Source organism: Lygodium microphyllum, chromosome 5 (genome assembly GCF_053477565.2).
Source record: "Lygodium microphyllum isolate KBCC chromosome 5, Lygodium_microphyllum_v1.1.10, whole genome shotgun sequence".
Taxonomy (NCBI): Eukaryota; Viridiplantae; Streptophyta; class Polypodiopsida; order Schizaeales; family Lygodiaceae; genus Lygodium; species Lygodium microphyllum.
Genome location: NC_141139.1, coordinates 41,351,082 through 41,376,815, shown reverse-complemented (window position 1 = coordinate 41,376,815; position 25,734 = coordinate 41,351,082). Strand labels below are relative to the sequence as shown.

At 38.5% G+C, this 25,734-nt stretch overlaps 1 protein-coding gene across 1 annotated transcript; it reads right to left on the bottom strand.

Annotated features, from left to right (window-relative positions):
* Nucleotides 1–928: 928 nt before the first annotated feature.
* Nucleotides 929–24,422, bottom strand: LOC148035731 (putative UPF0481 protein At3g02645). The gene is made up of 2 exons (XM_087678996.1): nt 23,018–24,422; nt 929–1,387 (listed from the first exon to the last, which is right to left on the bottom strand). Exons 1-2 carry the CDS (start codon nt 24,418–24,420, stop codon nt 1,240–1,242), a joined length of 1,551 nt encoding a protein of 516 aa, XP_087535122.1. The 5' UTR covers nt 24,421–24,422; the 3' UTR covers nt 929–1,239.
* Between the last annotated feature and the right edge of the window lie 1,312 nt (nt 24,423–25,734).

Sequence of the window (25,734 nt, the reverse complement as noted above, 5' to 3'; positions counted from 1 at the left end):
TGGCTTCTTCATCTTTCCTGTCTTTCTCTCTCCAATTCTAGTCTTTCTCTCTCCTCGTTACTCTATTTCTCTCTCTTCCTGCAGTCTTTCTCTCTCCTCTGCAGTCTTTCTCTCTCCTCTTTCTCTCTCCCTAGTTCTCTCTCTGACACTCTCTCTCTCTCTCTCTCTCTCTCTCTCTCTCTCTCTCTCTCTCTCTCTCTCTCTCTCTCTCTCTCTCTCTCTCTCTCTCTCTCTCTCTCTCTCTCTCTCTCTCTCTTTTTGAGGTAAGATGGTCACATCATGATTCATGAGGAGACGAGATGCAATTTTGACTTTGTGGAGCAAGGAGGTTTCTTATAGGAAGGGGGGGGATGGTATGTCTATATCTCCTCCTCTCTTTCCAACTTCCCACATTCTTGTTCCATCCATATCCTCTTCCCCCTTCCTCCCCATACTTATTGGAAGTTTGGGGGGACAAGGATAGAGATTTAAAAAGATTGAATTAAATTTGGCTATGTAATTATGTATCCACTTTAATTTTATTACACATGTAGTTTTTACTTTTAGCTTCATACAAGCATGATATTTAAACCTCTTATATAAATTCTTTTTAAAGATAAAAGAAACTAAGCTTCATACACATATGAGAAAAAAAATTAAACCTTTTATATAAGCATTTAAGCTTCATACATGTATGAAAAAAAAAAGCTTCTTATTAAAGTCTAAAAAATCTATGTGGAATTGGGGCTAAGCTAATTGAGGTTGCACTTCTTTGAAAATATGGGTTATTAATCTAGTAGAGGCCAATGCAATTTATGCATGATCATATTCCATTTCTCTAAGTAAACAAGAGAGAGATAAAAGGGTTAAGGGTACCTACCCAAAAGGAAACTCCATGTAAATAAATAATGAGTAAAAACTAATAGAAACCTCATTCTTCTATTCAAACTTTGGAGAGCTCTTGTTTCTTATCCTCTTCTCCTTCTTGATTCTTGCTTCCACCATAGCTAGAGTGAGTGAGGTGGACCCAAAGTGTAGATTCATGCATTACTTCAATATTCTTTTACAAAAAATATACATGGGTCCATTGGTAAATTCTCACAACTAACCAAGAAATGTATCAATTGTCAAAATGAAGCTAGGTTCTACTATCTTACTTAGTGTGAAGTAATCACTCAAAAATAATGTATTACAAGATGAAAGAAATTCCTTATTCAACAAAGGAATGCTAGCACAAATGGCATGTTGGTTTTAGACTTTTTAGTTACTTTCTTTAAGATATATGAGGATGCTATACAACATAATAGTGAAAGTCATGGCAAGCAAAGAAGATCCTGAAATAATAGAAGCAATCATCCATGGCTTTGTAAGATATAATCGATAAAACTCTTCTTGCATCAAGTAATATCTGGTACCAAAGGAAACAACAATCAATGTAAATCGAAATGGAGGTCTAGTGTCATAATATTAAATCTTTTATCAAGAATTTTATTCTTGAATGACTTGGATCTATAATGGAACATATATACAAGATTAAATAATAAGAAATGATCCTTCTAATGAGTTTTTTATTTTATATCTTAAATTATTAGTTAGTTAACAAGTAAAAAATAAGAACAATAGCAACAATAACAAAAACAACAAGAATGATGATAACAATAACAAAACAACAATAGCTATAACAACAACAAATACATGTACACTATAATGAATTTCACTAATACTGATCAAGTCATTGAGGGTTTTTTTTACTTAGGACCAAACTAGACCTAGAGATAAAATTTAGGATGGACGAGACACCAATGGGAGGGGAGAGATTGTTTGTATCTAATGCTATTGTCATATTAGCTTTTTGCAAGATTTTTGGAGATCAAGAGGAGGAGAAGTCAAGTAGAAGGTGGTTACTAGAGTTTTGAATACCTTTCCTTAAACTTTGTGCCCACTAAGGGGATGACATTGTGCACTACACAACATATGTCTTATTGTATTGCACTAGGGCTTTATATACCCCATCTTTCCAAATACTTGAAAGGTAGAGCCCAACTGAAAGCAGATAAGTGAAAACAAGAGCAAAGAAAGAGCTATGGCAGATGGAGCAAGAGAGTATGTAGGAACTCCAATAGTCACAATGTGTGACTGGCCTTCCCTTATTCAAATGCCATTGAAAAAATAAAGAATGAAGTGATAGTAATGGGTGCCCGCCACCTATAGTGTATAGGTGTCTAGATATTGTTAGTGTAATGAATACACACGCAGTTAGCCACAAGTATATTTACCCCCAATAGCCTCCCATTTAAAGGTGAATATGCCCCTAGTGAGGAGGGAACAAGAAAAAAGTGACAAAGTACAAATGTATATAAGTTACAACAGGATGAGGAATAGATATCATCTCATCCTACACCCATCATCTTCCTAACAAAGGCAAAAAGTTTTGTTAAGAGATTTTTAGTGAGCAGATCTATAGGATTCTTATCGGTCGATATCTTGACAAGCTCAATAGACTTTTCCTCTACCACCTCCCTAATGAAGTGATAGCACACCTCAAAATGCTTTGACTTCACATGCAAGACCACAGATTCTTGGCCAACTGTATGGCACTCATAGAATTCAAATGCAATGTATGGACCACATCAATAATACCAAGGTTTACAACTAGACTGCCTAACCAGAGAGCCTCCTTGCAAGCCTTAGAAGTTGCAACATATGATGTCTCTATAGTAGATAGGGCTATGTATTTCTACACCTTGGACATCCAAAAAATAATGTCTCTAACAAAGGTGAAGACATAGCCAAAGATGAACTTCCTACTGTTTGCATATCCTACATAATCAGAGTCAATATACCCCACAACTCCTCTATCCTGGCCACCATAACATATGCACATATCTAAAGTTCCCTTAAGGTATCTCATGATACCATTCATGGCATCCCATTGCCACCTACTAGATGTAGCTATATATCATGCCACAACTCCCACTGCACATGCTATGTCAGGACCAATTGGGCTATCATGGCATACATCAAATTGCCCACTAAAGATGCATAAGGGATCTTGGCCATATTGGCTCTACTCATCAAACTATGGACAATCAACCTAACTAACCTTTATATGAGAAGGTAAAGGACTGTAGACAATCGACCTAACTAACCTTCATATGAGAAGGTAAAGGACAGCCAATAGGCTTAAGATCCCACATATGAAATTGCTCAAGAACTTTTGGATGTACTCCTTTATGACAAGTAAAGGAGACCTTGAGAGCGATCACGTGTGATGCACATTCCAAGAATATGTGAGGCATGTCCCATGTTCTTCATCTCAAAGTTCTTCTTGAGCTAATTTTTCAAGATATCTAGCTCATTATGAGTGCTCCCAGCAATCAACATATCATCAACATAGAGTGCCAAAATCATAAGGTTTCCATCATGAGCCTTCTTCTATATGAACACAGATCCATATCACTATGGGTATATCCCTAGGAATGCATGAAAGCATTAAACATGTGGTACCATTCACTAGGTGCCTCCTTAAGGCCATAAAGGTTCTTTCTCAACTTGCACACTAGGTGTTTCCTATCTTTTTTCTCAAAGCCCTTAGGCTGCTACATATAAATCTCATCATGCAAGTCCCTATGTAAGAAAGCTATCTTGATATCTATCTAATAGAGGTCTAGATCGAGTTGTGAAAACCAAGCGTAGGGTAGTAATCTTGACAACAATAGATAAGACTTTATCGAAGTCAAGACCATGCTCCTACTTAAAACCCTCAGCAACCAATCTGGCCTTATAGGCTATCTTGGGGCATCTAGGTATACTCTTCATCTTATACACCCACTTGCATGGCAAAGCATATTTTTCACTAGGCGAAAGAACCAAATCCTACCTATGATTTTTATGCAATGAGGTATACTCTAACTACATGGCTCTCTCCTAAGAGTCACTATCACCGCTGTGCATGGCCTCATCATAAGTAAGAGGTCACCAGCATCTATCACCATAAAATAATCCATACATGGCACAAATCAATCAATATGATGTCTATTTCTAATAGTAGATAGCCACAAAATAGGTTGTGGAGCCTATACCTTCTATCTAACATCATGGTCCTGAGCCATTAAAGCATCATCTACTGTGCAAGCTATGTAGTTAGCTATATAGTAATATGAGGCTCCTCCTAAAATATCACCCTACATACCTCAATAATCTACTCACACTACTTATGCATTTTCTTCTCATGGAAAACAATATCATGGTTGCGGATGACCTTCCAAGCCTATGAATCTTATGGACAATAGCCCATCTCACCTACATTGCCATAACTAAGAAATATGTATTTTACAAACTTAGGATCTAACTTATCATGCTTGTCCTTGGGAATATGGCAAAAAACTTCACAACTTGAGACACACAAATGAGCATATGATGGAGGTTTTCTAAACCATACCTCCTCTGCAACCTGATAGTCAAGACCAACACATGGGGATTGATTAATCAAGTATACGATAGTAGAACCTGCCTCAGTTCAAAAGTGTTGCACCAAGCCTCCCTAGCTAAGCATACTACAAACTTGCTCCTGAATCATCCTCTCCATGTGCTCAACCATATCATAATGGGGTAGGGTATATGGGGTGATCAATTGATGCTTAATACCCCTCTCATCACAAAACAAATCAAAGGCTTTAGACACATATTCAACCCCATTCTCAAATCATAGGCATCTCAGCCTATACCCGAATTGGTTCTCAACAAAATCAATCCAAAACTAAAGGGAATCTAAGACTTCCAATTTCTACTTTGTGGGATATGCAAAGACCTTATGCAAGTAATCATCCATGAAAGTAACAAAATACTTCACACCATCTAATTATTTGTAGGGCATATCTCCACAAACATCAAAATGAATAAAATCCAAGGGCTCATCAATGCCCGTAATGCCAAACTTCTTATGTGAATTATTGTTTTTTCATATCATAAGGCAATTATCACAATAATCGAAACACTTATTGTCAAGGGGTAGAAGATACTATAAACAAGTAAGAATTTCAATTCCCTTTAGTGGCATGTACCCAAGGTGATAATGTCATGATAATACATGTGATAATGCAACCACTACCAAAACAAGGATGATAGACCTAGACACAAGTAAGGGATAAAGAGTGCCAAACTTAGCACCTCATGTCAATACAAGATTCCCACATGTAAGCTTCCATAAGGAATCTCCAAAAGAGATAGCATAACTTCTTTCATCCAACTGTCCAACTAAAAGTAGGGTTTTAGTCAAAGCTAGAACATGGTGTACATCATGCAAAGTAAACATACTGCCTGAAGAAAAATACATCTGGACATCTCCAATACCAACAATATCCAATGCCAGATAATTACCTAATCTAAGAGATCATGTCATGTTGTAGTAGGAGTGAAACCACTCTCAATGAGGGGTGATATAAATTGAAGCCCATGAATCAATCAACCAGCACACTAAGCATAGGTGGATGAGACATTACTCAATTGCAAAACATCAAGAGAAAAATCCACAAGTATGTGGTCACCATCTAAATCAATTTGCATGACATTAATCTCTTCAATCTTGACATTGGACTTGCTAAGGACAATGTTGTGATCATCATTCTTTTCCTCCACTTGATCCTTTCCTTTTTATTTATGCTGGTCATCATGCATTTTATGGCAATGTGGCCGAATATGACCCTGCTTCCCATAATAGTGACAAGTCAATGCAAACATGCAGTCATGGGACTTACTATGAGACTCTCCATGTGACTATGAAAGACTTCTAAGAGTCTCTTCCATAGTGGTTATTACTGCTCCTATCATTATTGCCTCTGACTATCAAAGAATGAGACATAAAAAAGCATCTACATTCTTTGTATTAACCCATTCAAGAGAGCACCCTTTTACAGCCTATAATTTCAGCCCATCAATAGGCATATTTGCACACATAGAAATATGGAATGTGTCCCATGAATCTGGTGTAATATAACCAACAAGAACAAGGGAGGAAGATTGTTCTTAAATTCAATACCCTATGAAGATAAGTGGCTAAAAATAGAATGAAACTCATTTAAATAACTAGGTAGATATTGAAATCCCCTCCTTCATACAATGGTCTATGGGTTGCTTTAGCCAATACATTTGAGAGGCAAAGCTCTTCTTTGTTGGAGCTATATATGGCTCACCCTATCTAGACTAGGTCTCACCTATATATATGTAGATTGTGATCAATATGATTTAGTCTTTGGGAGTGTATATGGTGTGTCTCTTCTCTCCATGTCATGTCTCTACATATCTTCTCTCTCTACATCTCAACATGGTATCAGATCGTGGAAAGGATGCCTTCAAGCAAGTAAAGCTTGGTCAATTTGTTCTGATTGTGTATCCTCTTGTGAGATCATAACTGTTTCTTGATTTGTGTATCATCGTTCATGTCGTTGTGAATATTCAATCAAAGATAGACAAGCTTGATCAAAATTAATCCCATCTTTCTTAGATAATATGGTAACAATATTATCATAAGCAGGATCCTTTATAGTATCAAGAAGTTGTGTTACCAGTTGCTTTCATGGAGTAGCATCGTCAATAGCAACAGCAAGCTGATTGATCATGTTCTTGAATGATTTGATATGTGTTGTCATAGAAGTTTCAATGTTGTATTGTAACTCAGTGAGCTGACTATAAAGATAAAGTATTTTTGTAATAGATTTCTTCTCAAAATTTTCTATCAAATACTCCCATATAGCTTGTGAGGTTGGAAGATTATATACATCAAGCATAAGAGATTCTTGAAGAGCAAAAAGAATATACCGATGAGCTGCTTTGTCATGTCTAGCCCACTCATTATAAAGAGTTTTCCATTCTTCAAAGACAAGTCCTTCAGTTACAAGGGTATTATCATGAGCTTGATCAATTGATTGAGGTGGACATTCATAATTACCAAGAACAATATCATGCAAGTCATCGCCTTCAAGAATTAGTAGCATCTTTACTTTCCACCCAAGGAATTTGAGTCCTTGAAAGTGAGGAACGGAACATTGTCCAAAAGGAAATCCATTGGCGATTATCAAATTCAACATAGTTAGCTGAGATAATACATATAATATAAGATCACAGAATCTTCACACCATGTTGGAGCTATATATAGTTCACCCTATCTAGACTAGGTCTCACCTATATATAATGTAGATTGCGATCAATATGATGTAGTCTTTGGGAGTGTATATGGTGTGTCTCTTCTCTCCCTATCGCGTCTCTATATATCTTCTCTCTCTACATCTCAATATGCTTATCCCAAATATTATAAATCTTATCCATAATTGCCATGCCTTCTTCCCATCAAAGATAACATAATAGTAGACCTACTTAAAGAGTGACAAAATGATTATAGATTTACATAACTCATCTAGTTCATCCCAATCCTCTGCATCAATGCATTCAAGCTTGATACCCTCATGTGTTAACCTCAGTAAAAAAAGAAAGAGGAAAAGCACAAAAAGAAAGAGGAAAAAGTAGAAAAGCGCAAGTTGGGACCTAAAAGAGGTGGCGCAAAAGCAAATCGAACACAATGAAAAGGGCAGGAAGGACAACGACTAAAAGTGCAAGGGCGGCCTCAAAAATCAAGTCGAAGGAAAAAGCACACTTTTAAATGCAAGATGCCCCTAAAACTGTTGTAAAAGAGTGCCAAGCTCTCTCTTGTCCAAATTGTCAAGGTGGATGGGCAATAGGAAGGAAGCTAGGAAGATAGGAGGACAATGGACAAAATGGCCTAGTGGCTAGCCATGTAAAAAGGGGATGACCGCTCGAGGGAAAGAGGGTTTTGTATATAAAGTTCAAAAAGAGAATGAGAGCTCATTCTTTTGTGTGGCAAAAATCTTCTTCTCTTCTTCTTGCCTACTTGTGTGTGCTTGAGTGAGGGAGTGAGTGTGAGAGAGTGAGGGAGTGAGTGTGTGAGAGTGAGAGATCAAGGAGAAGAAGCTCCCCATCTCCTCTCTTCATCTTCTTCTCTTCTCTTGTCTCACACAACTATGGAGGATGGAGCTTAATGGAGAGGGATTGAGCTTGCCTCAAGGATTGTGGAGCTACCAATGTGTAGAAAAGACGAGGGTACTCGATCGAGCATCAAGGTTAGCTCACTACACCCCATAGGTAGGAGATCATGTCGGCTATGTAAGAGGTAGCCATGGCCACTCGAAACGCTTGACCAATAAGCAGTCCTTAGGTCTTGGGGGTTGAGCGAGAGAGCTCCCTTCATTTTGGTTCCGTTGCTAGGACCAACAAATTTGATAGGATATTTAGACATTTTAATGTGCAAAACAAGTAAGTATTTTGGGTTTTTGATATTTAGACGAGTAGGACAATTCAGCCCAAGCATTGTCTTGTGGTTTTTGTTTGCATTAAGGTAGGATAGGACTAAAAGATTGTGAGAAAACAATAGGGTTTTATTGCTATAAAAACAGGGGACAACTAGGAAAGAGCAGGAAAAAGATAGGCTTCGAGGCCTAATGACTAAGGAGGGTGAGTTAGGAGGTAAGGACTGAGTAAGGTAGGACCCTAAGACCCCAAGGATAGGGGGAAAGAGCTCATTTTTGCACACTGAGAGTGAAAGAGAGAGCTTGAGAGAGAGAGAGGGTTGCAAGTCAAAGAAGAGATCATGCCCATTGATTCGGAGTTTTTCAGCCATCCTAGCTAGATACAAACTTTTCTTGATGTATATTTTCTTGATTTGGAAAGTCTTGTAGGAAGCCGCAACCATTGTGTGGAAGAATCGGCCAAGATGCATCGCAGCGTGCTGTCAGGTTCGTTGTTGACAGACCACTATGTCCTGGACCAACTCCTAGAGTCAAGCAATTGGACCATCCGACTAGAAGCATCAGACCATCAGACTCTAGGAGTCAAACCACCAATCCGGGTCCAATTGGGCTACCCATCCAATCGGACGCTCTTTGAGAGTAGGACCAAGCCCTTTGGTTCAATCAGACCAACCATCTGATTGGACACCCAACCGTCCGATCGGACGGCCTTCCCCAATCAGACCATCCGACATGTTCAGTCGGACCACTAATCAATAAGACACCCAATTGCTTATTGGACCAAACTCTGAGTCAAACCAGCCCGATCTAATCGGACCATCCAATTGGATGCACTAGTCAGACCATCCGACTCCCAGAGTCCAACCGTCCAATTTTGGGAATTGGACCAATTGGGCAAAAGACAAAAGAACTAGGAATAGGACCACCTCGCCAGGTTAGGACCAATTGGGACACATTTTCAAACACCCCTAGAAACCCGACCCGACTCGCTGAAACCAAAAACCAAAGAAAACCACAATGGTACAGTTTAGAAGTGACCTCTATCAGCCTGGCCGAGAGATCAAACCTGACTTAGAGCCATACTAGGTCGTGGACAAGCCAAGGGGATAGCTATACCTGTATGATTGTTTTGTTCTACTTTTGCACCCCAAGTGATTTCTTTTACATAAGTGCACCAAAAGGATGGAAAGCATGAATTTGCATCATGCACAAAAGAGCACCCAGCACTGAGAGTGTACACAAACCTCTTGGTAGAATTGTCAATATCCTCTTCTTGATTTCCTTAGATTGAGATGAGGTTTGATGAGATTCAAGTTTTGTTTGCCTCCATTTGTACTATTACCATGCAAGCTATTTCGGCATTTTATGCAAAAAATTCGGCATCTGTCATTTCTACAAGTAAATATGTTAAGTTAGTTTTGTGCATCCTTTTCTCTATACATGCAACTTCTACATCAAGTACAATCAATGGCCATGGCTGGAAAGAATGATGTATTCCATAAGTTGGCTATTGAGGACAAGTTAGATAGAATAAAGTATCCATAGTAGGCTTATACAATACATCATGTATTGGTTGTAAAAGGGGCTTTAGAACATTACATATGGAATTGAAAGACATCCTAGCGGTGTTTTAAAAGCTATAAGTGTAGCAAAAGTAGGTGATGTTGAGGATACTTCAGGTTTAGGTTCTACTACAGCTAATGCTAGAGTGCCACCACCATCAACTCTTGAGAGTAGATTCATTAGATGGTGGAGATGCAAAGGAGTTGGAAAAATTATGTGACTGCTCTTAATGGTAGTACTTTCATACTTATGGACACTTTATATGTAGCAAAGATTAAAAATCATTTGCTCAATTTTTGCACTTGCCAAAATTGACTTGATTGTGAAGTTTGTTGATGGAAGATGTATAGTTCATGACCTCTCTTGTGGTGACATGATTACTTCCTCTAGTTCACTATATGATGAGTTGTATTAGCTTAATAACTATGGGAAATGTGTGGAAGATATGGCATGTGCTATTGTAGAAATGTACATAATTTCATATGCAAAATTTTGGTATATATATTTTCATTATCTGAATTTTGCCAATTTTCTGTGTTGTCTATGGAAATTTGGGATGGTGTCTTCATTACTACTCTTGATGCACATGGAAAACACATTTGTGATGGATGCATATTGGGTAGAATATAGTGTGCTTCATTTTCAAATGATGATTCAGTGAGAGTTATTCACCCACTATAACTTGTATACAATGGTGTTTGCAATCCAGTGAAAACATCATCTTTTGGCAAGCACATGTGCTTGTGACTTTCATTGATGAATACTCTAATATGCATGGAAATATGGTTTAAAATCTAAGTCATAAGTGTTTTTATGCTTTAATCAGTTTCTTAGCATGATTGAAAATTTGTCAAGATTTAAAGTGGGCACCTTCATTTTGAGCATATTTCTAAGGAATTTAATTCATATCCAACTAAACATGGGTTAAAACAGCAATATACAATACATGTGCTTTGTGACTTTCATTGATGACTACTCCAATATGCATGTATATATGGTTTAAAGTTAGGTCTGAAGTACGTTTGTGCTTCAATTAGTTTGTTAGCATGGCTGAAAATTTGTCAAGATGTAAAGTGGGCACCCTCTGTCTAATCCGGGGGAGTATATGTCTAAGGAATTTAATGCATATCCAACTAAACATGGGATAAAACACCAATACACAATACCATATACATCATAGCAAGATAGTGTAGTTAAGAGGAAAAGAAGATCACTAATGTGGATTGCACAATGCATGATCAAGAGTCAAGTGTTGCCACTTTGTTTCTGGCAAATTGAAGGTGTTTTATGTGTGATGTACGTACTTAACAAGTGTCCCACTAAGGCTTTGCACTCTATCAGACCATATGAGACTTGGCATGGTAAAAAACCATCTATGATTGCTTGCATATTTTTGGTTTCTTAGCTTATGTTTTTTTTCTACTGCAACAATGCAAAAGTTGGATGACAAGGTTGTAAAATGTATTTTTGTTGTAACATAATGAAAGCAAATATTATAAGTTATGCCATCTAGAAAGTGTATCTTGGTTAACCGTAATATTGTCTTTGGGAATATGTTATTGTCTTGGTTAACCATAATATTGTCTTTGGGAAGATGTTATTCAACCTTTACTTTCATGTGTAAAAGAGATAGACGTATGCTCACAAGATGTCTATGACACTTTGTTACCTCTTTTTAGTAGTATCAATCAAATTCAATGCCAAAGGAGGTTTTTTTAACTTATGTAAGTTTCTCATGATAACACAAATCAACCTATTTCTAATGGAGATATGAATGATGCGCTTGTTGATGAGAGAGTAGAGATTCAACAATCTAAGACTATACCAAAGTGACTAATGCAAGGATTACATGACAATAAGTTGGATACACTATTGGCTAGCCATACTCATTTGGGATCTTGTAGGGCCTTTTATGCATCATACCATTATGCGTTGGCTATTTCTAATTTAAATAATAAGTATGAACCTGTGACTTTTAATGCACAAAATTTAGAAAATTGGATGGCTACAATGCAATTTGAGCATTATGCTATTATTAAAAATGATACTTAATTCTTATATGATTTGCCTTGTGCAAGAAGGCCATTTGTACCCAATGGGTTTACAAGTAAAATCGCAGGCCAGATGGTAGTGTTGATCACTACAAAGCTAGACTTCTGGAAAAGGGTTATGCTCAACAAAAGGACATTGATTTTGATCAGACCCCCACTTGTCGTTAGATAAGTATTCCTAGTATTTGCACATTAACAATTCATAATAATTGGAATATAAATCTTCTAGACATCAAAATTGCAATAGTCTAATGCAAGCACCTCAAGCTCTTGGTATGAGAAAATACATGTATACTTGACTACACATGGTTTAATGTTAGACATGGGGGACTGATATACCTTTGATTATTGATGTTTACGTTGATCACATGCTACTCACTCATCATAATGAGGCATATATTCTTAAATTTAAGGCTAAGTTGAGCTCAACTTTTGACATGTCAGATTTGGGTATGTCACATCATTATTTAGGCATTCAATTTAAGCATTCTGATGGAGGTATTACTTTGTGTCAAAAAAACATATTAATACATTTTTGCAAAGATTTGGCCTTGAATTTTGCAAACCTATTGATATTCCTATGGAGAGAGGTTTGAAATTGAGCAGTTTTGATGTCTTCCTCTACCAACAGGCTATTAGATACATTACAAGACCTAACATTCAATGTGCAATCTAACAAATGTGTAGTTTATGCATAGCCTAGGCACTAAGCATTAGCAATTAGTGAAGGGAATCTTTCACTACTTTGAGTGATTCTCTATACCTTGTGCTATTTTACTCCAAGGATGGATCATTACTACCGAATTTATATGCTTTTTCACATTTTGACTAAGCTGGTTATTACTATGATACTCATGTATCCACAAGTGGTTTTGGCTTCATGCTTGGCAACTCATGCATATCGTGGTTGAGTAAAAATGAGCCCACCATGGCCACTTCTAGTTGTAACAATAAGTACATGGGAGCTTTTGTTGAGATATCGAGCTCCACTTGTGATATGCCAGGGTGACCGTTGTGTATTTATGTCACCAACTTGTCAGTTGCAGATGCGGTTGGTACACCGCCCATGAATAATAGCTAGATGACAGCTATCCTTATCTACTCTAGTTCGTGGCTCAGTTAGTATGCTACCTTAGTTAGTTGAGTTTGGTTTGAGACCCATATATAGGGTTCTTCTATTTCTATGTACTAGAGTTCTTTTTGGCTTACACAACTAAGAAGAGGAAAGCTATTTTCAGCCTCCACCCTTGTGTGTATTCCCCCATTGTGCAAGCAAGAAAGCTACAAGTGAGACTCCTTCCTTCTCTCCCACAATCTTGACATGGTATCAGAGCCTTGTTCATGGTAAGGAGCTCAAGAAAGCAAGCCAAGTTCGCGGTGTTCTGGTAAGAGGACCAGTGTTGCTTTCATTCTTCTGTTTTGGGAGCAAGTCTCTACAGGTAGCACAGCCGGAAAGTGCAAGAGTGCATTGTCTCAGGTTGAGACGCCCTTCGCGGTGAAGCAAGAGGGCAGTATATGCTGCGGGAAAGGGATTTAGCCTTTAGTGACCCTGTTTTTTTTATTTGAGGCCATTTCGGGGCTTGTTTTGGAGGCGAAATTTTTCTACACGCACTCAGGAAAAGGCCCTATTTTATGCTGTGCGACCACTGTTCTACAGGTCAGTGAAAAGTTACCACACAAATTGCATCGTATGCTTGTGTGCAAAGACATTGGGAGTTACAGAATCATCCTTGTTTCTTGTTTATGCAAAATCATCACTAGGAAGTGATTGTGTGGTCAAATACCACTTTCGCCAGTTTTGCAGATTTGCCCTTGTGAGGGTGAAGCTGTGTTTTTTGCAGTGACAGAATTTTTTGCAGTGTTCTGTAATGGTGTCTGATTCTCTTTCACAGATTGTAACTGAAAAGCTTGACAAGAACAACTTCCAAGCATGGAAGTTTAGAATGATGAATTTTCTTATGGGAAAAGGATATTGGGAATTTGTTGCAGGAAATGAAGAAGAATCAGTTCTTCCTGATGTTCCCAATCAACAGAAAATGCAGGCATTCAAAGCATGGCATGAGAGAGCTAGGAAAGTTATGTACTGGCTGTCTATCAGTATTTCAAACTCTATGATTGTGCATATTCAGGATGCAAATACGCCAAAGGAGGCATGGGATACTTTGTCAAAAATGTATAGCACAAATACGCAAGCCAGGAAAATGCAGCTCAAGCAAGAGTTGCATAATGTACAAAGAGAAAGTATGAGCATCAATGACTACCACATGAAGGTGAAGAAGATTGCAGATGCACTTGCTTCCATTGGGTCGCCAGTGGAAGATGATGATTTAGTTTCTGTGACCTTGAATGGTCTAGGAAAGGATTATGCACAGTTTTGGACATCCATTTCAGTTCATGAAAGATTTCCTGATTTTGAGGAGTTGATTGCTCTTCTAATTTTTGAGGAGCAGAGAAATGGTGGTGCATCTTCTTCAGGAGGAACTTCAAAAGAAGTTGTCTTCTACTCAAATCTTGGAAGAGGTAGAGGCAGAGGTAGAGGAGGTCGATCTGGACGCCGTGGTAGAAATCAGAATATGCAATAAACTCAAGAAAACCAGTCCTATGGAGGAGGACGTGGTAACTCTAGAGGCAGGGGGAGCCAAAGAGGTCGTGGTGGATGGCAAAGAGGCCAAAATGCAAATAGTAATGTTGAATGCTACTACTATGGTAAAATGGGTCATATGGCTAAAGACTGCTATAAAAAGCAGAATGACATTATGAATGGAAAATTGCAACAAGGGAATTATACATCTTCTAGTAGACAGGGTGATGACATAAATGAGCATTTGTTTATGGTGCAGCACATGAACAATTCTGTAACAAGTGCAAAAGAAAGCAACGATGTATGGTATGTTGACTCAGGTGCATCAAACCACATGACAGGTCATGCAGAATGGATGGAGGATGCAATGAAAATGGAAAAACCAGGATTTGTGGAGACTGGTGATGATACTGCACATTCTATTGTGCAGATTGGAAAAATTTCTTTGTCTATGCAGGATGGGAAAAAGAAATACCTGTCCGATGTATTTCATGTCCCGAATATCACCAAGAATCTGGTTTCTGTTGGTCAAATGGTTGAGCAGGGCTTGCAGGTCAGATTTAATCCTCATGGATGCTTTGTTGAGGATATGAAAAATAAAGGTCGCTTGATAGCAAAAGGAAAGAAGAAGGGCAGAATGTTTACGTTTGATGCAGACATGCCTGAATTGAGTGCAGCAATGTTTGCACATGGGACCGGTGTAGTTGCAGATATTGATATCTGGCATAAACGCATTGGTCATGTTAATGTACAGCGACTTAAATCAATGCAGGCCCAAAATATTGTTGCAGGATTGCCTAAATTCAAGGTTGCAGAAATGCATAAGGTATGTGAAGTCTGTCAATTTTGAAAATAGGCAAGGAAACCATTTCCTAGACATGTTCAAGAGAGTAAGAAGCCATTGGAATTAATCCTCTCTGATGTGCGGACTACTAAAGCTGCATCTCTTGGAGCCTGTCATTATTTTGTCACTTTTATTGATGACTATAGCAGAAAAATTTGGGTGTATTTTATGAAAAAGAAAAGTGAAGTTTTTGGGCATTTCAAAACTCTTAAAGCTATGGTTGAAAAAGAAACAGGCCTGCAAATAAAATTCCTAAGGCCAGATGGAGCGGGAGAGTACCTCTCAAATGAGTTTGCAAGGTTCCTACAGGAGCATGGCATAAAGCAGCAATATTCATGCAGTCATACCCCACAACAAAATGGAATTGCAGAAAGGAAAAACAGGCATATTGGAGAGGTATCTCGTGCCATGCTCAATGAAAAAGACCTACCAGATTTTTATTGGGCTGAGGCAGTTGCTACAGCAGTCTACATAATGAATAGGACTCCCACTGCAGCAATACATGGGATGACTCCAGAGGAGAGGTATACTGGTAGGAAACCAGATATTTCTCATTTGAAGATTTTTTGTTGCATTGCCTATGTTCATGTGCCAGATGAGTTGAGATCCAAGTTGGATCCAAAAGCTAAGAAGTGCATCCTTATTGGTTACTTTTTGCAGCAGAAAGGGTATAGATGCTATAACCCTTCTACTCGTAAGTTTACAGTGAGCAGAGATGTTGTTTTTGATGAGATGAGTAGCTGGTATAAACCAGTAAATGTGATTGATAATGTAGATGCACAAAATGGTAACGCTGCACAGAATTCACAACAGCAGTCACAAGATATTAGTGGACCTGGAGCGTCCTCTAGCAGTGGTTCACATTCTTCGCCATGGACAGGCAGATTGAGATCAGGAGAATCTTCTCAAAGCAATGCAGATAGTGGTATGCAGGTATCACAAAAAGGAAAAGAGAAGGTAGATCAGCCCATGTTTGATGTGAATGCAGGTCACTTTTATGTGGATGGTGAATCCAATGGCCCAGAACAGAGCATTGATGATGAGTTGGGTATTCCTTCTATTGTTACACCTGGAGTAAGAAAGACCAGGGATGTTTTGAGAGCACTTGGAAGTGATCCTACTTTGCGTAGGTCTACCAGAGCTAGGTATCCTGTGGATAGACTGAAATATGATGGATTTACAGCCATTCACTATGCATATATGGTCAAAGTGATACAGGAACCAGAACCCACTTCTTTTGAGCAAGCCATGGGAAAAGAAAAATGGGAGAAAGCCATGAATGAAGAAATGGATGCCTTGGAAGCAAATGCTACATGGAAATTGGTACCTTTGCCTAAAGATAAGCATGCAATTGGTTGTAAGTGGGTTTATAAGGTGAAACACAATGCAGATGGTTCTGTGAATAGATACAAGGCAAGATTAGTAGTCAAGGGGTATGCACAAACATATGGCATTGATTATGAAGAAACATTCAGTCCGGTTGCAAGGATGGCAACCGTAAGAGCAGTCATTGCTATGGCTGCATCAAAGGGATGGTCTTTACATCAGATGGATGTAAAGAATGCCTTCTTGCATGGTGATTTGCAAGAAGAGCTCTATATGGAGCAACCACCAGGTTATGTGCATGCTGTTCAACCTGAGTTTGTTTGCAGGTTGAAGAAAGCCTTGTATGGCTTGAAGTAAGCACCTAGAGCATGGTCTGACAAGATAGGACAGTATCTTGTCACTATTGGCTTTCAGATTTCCAAGGCAGATTTCTCACTTTATGTGAGAAAAACAGAGAAAGGTATTATGCTGCTTGTCATTTATGTTGATGATTTGATTATGGCAGGTGATAGTGATGAAGATATCCTTCATGTGAAAATGCTATTGAAGCAAAAGTTTGAGATGAAGGATTTGGGAGAGCTGCGTTATTTCTTGGGCATTGAGGTGATTAGATCACCAAGTGGGATATGGCTCTTGCAGAGGCAGTATGGATTGGACATGCTGTCCAAATATGGGATGACAGGCTGTAAGCCTATTTCAGTTCCTTTGGAGCAGAATGTGAAGCTGAGCACAGATGCAGGTGAGCTTCTGGAAGACCCTACTATGTACAGACGCATAGTAGGAAGTTTGATTTATATGACTATTACCAGGCCAGATTTGAGCTATGATGTTGGATTGGTAAGTCAGTTTATGCAGGCTCCAAGGAAACCGCATTTGGATGCGGCTAGACTCATACTCAGGTATGTGAAGTCCACATTGCAGTATGGACTATTTTATGAGACTGGGGTTCAGATACAGTTGCATGGATACACTGATGCTGATTGGGCTGGTAGTATTTATGATAGACGATCTACCAGTGGATATGTGTTCTCTTTTGGGAGTGCTGCAGTCACTTGGAGCAGCAAGAAACAGCCTACAGTTGCCTTGTTGAGCGCAGAGGCTGAGTACAGGGGTGCAGCAATGGCTGCATGTGAGGTAGCTTGGTTGCATAAGCTACTTTATGATATGCATCAGCCTACAGATGGGCCAGTTGTCATTTATTGTGACAACATGAGTAGTATACACTTGGCAAATAACCCAGTCTATCATGCTAGAACAAAGCACATTGAGATGCATTATCACTATGTGCGGGAGAGGGTTTTACTAGGTCTTATTGATCTAGTTTATGTCAACACAGAGGATCAGGTAGCTGACATATTCACAAAGGCATTGGGCGCAGAGAAGTTGCGCAAGTTCAAAGACCTGCTTGGTGTGCAGGAATTGGGATTGAGCTCGAGGGGGAGTGTTGAGATATAGAGCTCCACTCGTGATATGCCACGGTGACCGTTGTGCATTTATGTCACCGACTTGTCATTGCAGATGCGGTTGGTACACCGCCCATGAATAATAGCTAGATGACAGCTATCCTTATCTACTCTAGTTCGTGGCTCAGTTAGTATGCTACCTTAGTTAGTTGAGTTTGGTTTGAGACCCATATATAGGGTTCTTCTATTTCTATGTACTAGAGTTCTTTTTGGCTTACACAACTAAGAAGAGGAAAACTATTTTCAGCCTCCACCCTTGTGTGTATTCCCCCATTGTGCAAGCAAGAAAGCTACAAGTGAGACTCCTTCCTTCTCTCCCACAATCTTGACAGCTTTCACAACTACGGTTGAGTGTATTTGGCTCAGATGCTTCTTGTTTGATTTAGGTATTAGATAGACATCTACTACCACCATCTTCACTAATAGTAGTCAACGTGCATTTGCAATTGCACAATATCATGTGTTCCATGCCTATACAAAGCACATTACGATACACTATCATTATGTTAGGGAGAGACCATTTGCAAGAGAGATCAACATGGCCTATGTGCCAACACACCTTGCAAATATTTTCACAAATGCTTTGTCTTATGAGAAGTTTGAAGCTATCTACAAATCTTTGGGCTTACTCCCCTTTGTGGATTGATCTAGTTTGTTGGGCATGGCACTTGTTTATACATGAGTGTGAGGTCTCATTCACTACATCACTCCCCTAGGGGGAATTTGTTACTATATTTTTGCTTTGGTACGTGTGAGCACACTCAGGATTGCTAAGGTGCTTTTTTTCCTCTTTAGGAGGTTTTTTTCCCTCGCCTTGTACATATGCCTACTCACTTTTAGGGCATAATTAGTCTTGTAAATGTTCTCCATTTATACCACTCAATACACTTTGAGTTGTGCTCTCTCAAGCTTCTTCTTCTTTAATTTGTTTACTTTATTTTGCAATCCTAAATCTAGCTTACCCTTATCCAATGCTAGAATTTCTAGTAGAAGACTTAAAACTCAATTAGGACCCTCATGTTGATCCTTTTCGGAATTAGATAAATTATATTTGCCAAATAAAATTTTTAATAGGAGACTTAGAAGTAAGAGACACTAGGTAATATATTCCAACTATTCTAAGGCAGTTCCGGATGGTGTTATGTCTTTTGATGGACTACTAAAATGTGCCTTCAGGGTTGCATTAGGATAGGCATGTTAGACTACCGAAGTCATGCACATATTGTAATAAAATTTATAGGATACTTCAAAATTTTGGTATGGTCAAAATAAATTAACTGAATCTAAGTACAAATATGCTATATATTATTGTTAGAAACTTTTAATTTAATGCATGTTTCTAGTAAATTAGGATAAAGCTAATAGTCATATGGATAATGAAATAAACTAATAGAATTATATTAACTTTTTAATTTTAATTTTTAATAAATTAGGTTCATTAAGTGAAATAGGTTTCAAAAAAAATGGGTACATTCAATCCAAGAGTTACGAGGGATTGGTAATGAGAAGTATTCTGGTGTAAGAAAAACTATTGGATTTAGGATTGTAGGAATGCAAGTACATAGCCTAAGGGGTGCACCTATAAAAAATCATCTATATAACATGAGTTCAAATGGTATTAAGAAATACCCTTTCTTGACATACTATAAGGCCATAACATGACCCCTTTTACTTAACTAAACTAACATATTTTTTTCACAATATAATTAAAAAATCCCTTTTGTAAATATAATCTTGTAAATTTCAGTAAACAAAATACCCTTTCCTTTGAACTCACGTGGTATCTTACATGTTCTATAAGGTGGACTCCCCGAGGGTACGTAGCTAGGAGAGGACAAATCTTGAGGAGATGCAACTAAAAATGTATTGAGAGGTATCAACAAAGAATATTTACAAGAGTAAGTATACCCTAAAGTGAATAAGGTATACATACAAGGCTGTGAGAAAAAAAAAACACTAAAGAGGAAGAATATCCCAATAGTCCTAAGCGTGTTCACACACTATCAAAATATGATAGCAAATCCCCCTTGGGAGTGATGTAGTAAACAAGAGTATAATATTTCTGTCCCTTGCCTCTCCATGCATGTGAATTGGGGCTTAAGGGAGTCTGGTAAAAAGAAATATTTAAAACTTTAATTTTTAATAACCTTACATTTTATACTTACCTATCATCTACTATTGCCACCACCATGTCCCATCACACTACCACCACACTCTGTCTCGTGATCATGCAAGCCATCAGAACTAGCACCTCAACTCCATTGTAGGTATCACCCCCCCAAACCGTAGATCAACCTACTCCTTGCAATGCAACCACACTCTTGGGACAGCCTGTTGAAAATGAGAATGAAAGGAGAAGGGGTGGGAATCCTTTAATGCTTATATAAATCCTTAATGCCTTAGACAATTGGCATCATTTGATCGGGGGAAATGATGAAAGAATGAATATATATATATATATATATATATATATATAGAGAGAGAGAGAGAGAGAGAGAGAGAGGCAAAGAATATAGAGGTAGAGAAAGAGAGAGATAGGGAGATAAAGGAAGAAGGAGTGGAAAAACTGAGAGTGCAAGGAAAGGGAAGGCAAAGAAGGAAGCTAAAGAAAGAAGACAAGCTCTTCATTTTGGGACTCTCTTTCCATTCATCACAAGCCCCATCTCTCAAGGGGATCTCTCTCCACTTAGTCAAAGTTCTATCCTACCCTAGGAAGCTTGCCATCTTCCAAGCTAATCTATCATCCCTGCCTTGTCCAAGCAAAAAATTCTGAAGATAGCCAAAGACAAGGAGCATTGTGTGAAGGATCTATCACTTCACAAGGGCTCCAAAGAAGAAGCTTAGGAACCACAAGTGCTAGAGCTAGGAATGGGGACTAGCAAGTGTGACTCCATAAAATCAATCCTAGGTTCCTTCACCATTGATTTAGTTGATAAATCTTTTCATCATTGAAAAAGCTAAAAAACTTAGGATTAATTTGTATTACGTTGAAAAGAACTTAGATAGCTTCGTAAAAAGAGTTTTGATACTTAGGTGTGATATCTCATTAAATTAAGACTCATTGTAAAGACTAGATTTAGATAGGTTAGACTTAATGATAAAGTAGGATCACATGATCATCTGTGAAAGAATTGAATGAAGGCTCTATTTACCCCTCCCTTCGAAAACACCAAGGATTCTAGGAAAGAATTTTTTAGGGAAAGATTCTTGGTTAAATATTAGAAAATCACTTAACAAGGTTTCCAAATGAACCTTGTGTTAGGGAAACCTGACCAATACTTAGTGCCCATCATGGCTGCTTTTTGTTTGAGGGCCTTAGAATGGCCTTATGACATTTGGCACTTGGAGCATAGGTAGGTAACTAAGAGGGCCTTAGAGCGAACTATATCTTCACTTTTGTTAGATGTAATATTTTTTAGATGTCTAGGGTGTAGAAATGCACGGCCTTGTCTACTACCAAGGTTGAGTATATCGTAGCCATTGATGCTTTCAAGGAGACCCTATCGTTAGATCATATGGTTGTAGATGAAAAGTGGCTCCATTTCTAGGTTGTGAATTTAGAAGATTAGTTGTGTTTTTTTCCTATTGGAATACCAACATGGAGTATTTTTAGAGCACAAGAGGCTCAAAGGATCTAAGATTATATATTGAATTATAATACTATGGAATGAATCCAATGTTGGTACGTGTTGAAATGAACTTTTTGCGTATTCTAAAGCTCTCATGCAAACAATTTTGTTGGAAAAGTGTATACCAAGTCAAGATTATCATTAAACTGCTATGAAGCCCAACATGACCAAGGCATAATTATTTGCATTCAAAAAATTATGCCTTTGGCAAGTGGGCATATCAATGACTTGCAAAATATATAAGTTCACCTTATTAATTCTCAACATAATGCTTGCACTTCAAGTTTGCCCCCTTAAGAAGCACAAGCAATTGCTTAGGGAACAACTACACAACCTTTGCTACTTGGAGAGCTTAAGGATTCTATGAACCAACCCCATTCATTCTAAACTTAACATAAGCCACTTTATGGTATGATGCTAGAATTTTAGAAAAAGACTCACAATATAGCTATATGAGGTAGTTCATATATGATATATCTTATAAAGTTTTCCCTTCAAACTAGACACACATAAGGCCTCAAACACCCACAAGGGGACATATTAGCAAAGGCCAAGGCAAAAGGTACTCAAGGTTATTCCTATACATAAATAGTAAGCTACCCTTGGTGTGAGTGACATGGGATTGGCACTCATCATAGGACATATTGCAAGACAATTGAACAATAGAGCTTGGTTGCTAACAATTCCCCTCCTTACTGACCCTATCAAGTGTTCAAGTGGCAGGCTAAGGCTTAGATACTTGGCACAGTGAGGCAACACTATGTGATCGGGCCCTTTTACATACCTATTTGAAATTAGATGTTTCTTTTTATCTATAAGCTTTGATGGGTTTTTTTATCTATAAGAATAAGCAAGAATACCCTCTAAGCATCATGCCCCTTCACATAATAGAAGCTCATATTGTTAGGTTAACTCCTATGTTTAATGCACTTTAGGGATTACAGCTCCAAATTCCAAATTGTTGTACTCCTATCATTAGTTGAGTCTCCAAATTCCAGATTCTTCCACCCCTATCATTAACCTAGTCATCAAATATTTTCATCATGGGTGATCATGTAGTGAACTAGGACTTCTTGCTTATAGGTATATGGTGGCTAATATAACTTATGTCACATATTCTTTGTTGTAGTCTTTGAGTTACTATAAAACTAATCAACCTAGCATTTTGAATACCCGTCTAGTTTTTTCATACAAGAAAGATTGCTTTACTCATAATCAAACCACTTAATAAGTAAAGCACTAGTCATAAAACATGGATCTAACCTGGACTCGCTATGTCGTTTTGTATCTTTAGCAACTTGACTATAAACCTGAGAGAAGACACAAGGAGTGTTGGTGCAAAGGCTATTCCACATCCGTGCCACATCTTTGCTACTACCAATGCTCTCGGACATAATGTTCCTCTCCATAAGAATGTCTACATCCTCAGGTGTGTCAATGAGGTAATTCATAAAGTGCAAGTAGGACAATAAATCCACCTTGTCCACCATGTGGCTCTCATAAGCGAGTAGGTTTCGGAAGATTGTATCAGTGCCATCACTCACATGGATGTTAGGCATTCTTAAAGTGGCATTCTTAAAGGAGATCTGCAAGAGGCTTAGGTCTTGCCCTTTTAGGACCACACCAGCATGACAAAGCTTTCTTGCACTAGGTAACTCTTCTGGGTAAAGATCAACAACATTTGAGATGCTTGGCTCTCCTCCTCGTGAGCTAACTTGGTTAAGCTTGTTATCAAGCTGTCCATGGAAAGTAGCTATGGTATACAAGCAATCCAAGAGATGCTTGCCCTTCTGGGCAAGTCCCTTGACACCAAGAGTGACATTTGTCTTGGACCTAGTGAATGGAAGGACTCTGTGAGCGAGGGTGGCTATGTAGCCCTCTAATCTGATGTGAAGTTCTTCTTTTCTTGATGATGATGATATATAGCTCTTGGCAAGCTTCTTGACTACAAAGAGAGGAATTTGGTTCTCAAGGAGTATCATGTCTTGAAGGATGACTCTCGTGACAGGATGGGGGATGCGAGAGTAGGTCTCTTGGAATGCCAATGGGGGCAAGACAGGGAAACTCCATGTTGATGGTGATGATGATGATGATGATGATGATGATGAGACCGACGATGCTTTGTCATGGCAGCTTTTGTACTCCCGGCTTAAGGCCTTCAAGCGTGCCTCCTCTCTGAGAACACTGATCTGATCCTGGTAGAAGCAATGGAGGACTGAAAACACAAACACTGCGTCTATAAGGACGACTTCGGCTATGGCAACAGGGCTCTGACTACGTGCAGACAACGTACGGAGGATGCTGCCATGGTAGAAGCTCCGGATCTTGTCCATGCCCTTGGGGCGCCCAAGGTCCTGCAGCAGCCTTTGGAGATCTCCCTCCGCCATGTCTCGGCACAGGCAGGAGACGGCCAGACGCTTGAGACGCTCCGTCTCTGGGAACCGGCCCTGATAGCAAGGGCCGATCGAGACCATGAGAGGCGCGAATGCTTCCGGCTTCACCTTCCGCAGAGGGGAGGGCACCCGGAAGATAGGAGCAATGGCGGGTAGCTCGTCTTCCCTGGCAGTAGGCAGATGATCAGCGCTGTCGTTGCTGCTGCCTTGATCTGCCATCTTGTGCTGGTGCATGTTCAAGTGATCGCCTGAGCAGCATTGCTGCGTATTCATCTCTCTACGGTGCCTTTGTATGCGTTTAGAAGCAAAGTTTGTAGAGTTAAGAGTAAAGTTTAGTCCTCCTTTGGATTTCTTACTTGTCGAGGTAAAGGTGCCCTTTAGTGCTCCTGTGGAATCCATATTACCACATTAGAATTAGAATGCAAGGAGTCACCAAAAAATCTATTTCTTGTCCTACATGACACATTGGTACATGGCACATCCACATGATCCCCGAGTTGTGCATTTTGCCTTCCTAAGATTTCTCAAATTGCAATATTATTATGGGCTCTTTGCTTTTTATTTCAAGTTTTGTGAAATTGGGGTATTACAATGCCTCCCTCTCTCTCTCTCTCTCCCTCTCTCTGCTACCTACGATGGCTTTTGGGCAATACATAAAATAGTGTAAAAGATACATAATAGTATATTAATAATATGCTAGAACACAATAATATGTATTGTACAATCTGTATCATTAATGTAATAATCAATCATATATTAAAATTATATGTAATATATAATTTATTATACATAATATATTTTACTATAGAGCATCTAATAATGTATTGTATAAACATTTTGATTATTACTTTCTATCACAAATGTTAAAATCCTTTTGTTCTTAAGTGATATCTGAAGCAATATGATAATATACTTTTGGAAATATTAATATTAATATTCTTGTGTCATTTTATCCTTATGTTATTTATTAGATTAGACTTAATCATCAATAATAAATTCTAATTTTTAAATAAATTCCATTTTTTAATGTAAAAATACACATCATAATTGAATCTTTCTTATGAATTCACATCTTTTGCTCTCATCACAATCTCTCTCATATATAATATTTCAACCTCTAAGATGGCTAACTTTCACTCAACATCTCTCTCGCATACTCTCAATCACTCATACATGAGAACGTAATAGAATGAATGCCCAAAATCATCTCTTAGTGGTGTGGCAGAGACACCATCCAAGATGAATGGCTTATTTGAAGGGTCACCAAAGCCACTACAATGTCCCTTATCACTCCAACCTCCAAGTTGTCAGCTTCAGTCTTCAATTGCTACTTCTTTCTTTAAACTAGCTACAAAGAACTTCCCTTCTCCTTTCAAGGTAATTCTACATCCCCAAACTATAAACCTATTCAACAAAATATATATATAAGCATACAAACCATTTATAAAGACATACAATGTAATATCCCCCATGCCCCCGTGCCTTCCCCCATGCGAACCCCCCCCTTAAAAATTTTTTTTAATTTTAGGACAATTTTTTTTTACTCTCCCCCAGTCGTCTCCATGGCGGGGAGAGAGAGTGTGTGTG

Coding starts and splice junctions, on each gene's coding strand:
- LOC148035731 (XM_087678996.1), bottom strand. CDS start 24,420: ATGAATACGCAGCAATGCTGCTCAGGCGATCACTTGAACATGCACCAG. Junction 1,388..23,017: donor AAACGACATAGCGAGTCCAG/GTTAGATCCATG, acceptor CTTTGGTACCAG/ATATTACTTGATGCAAGAAG.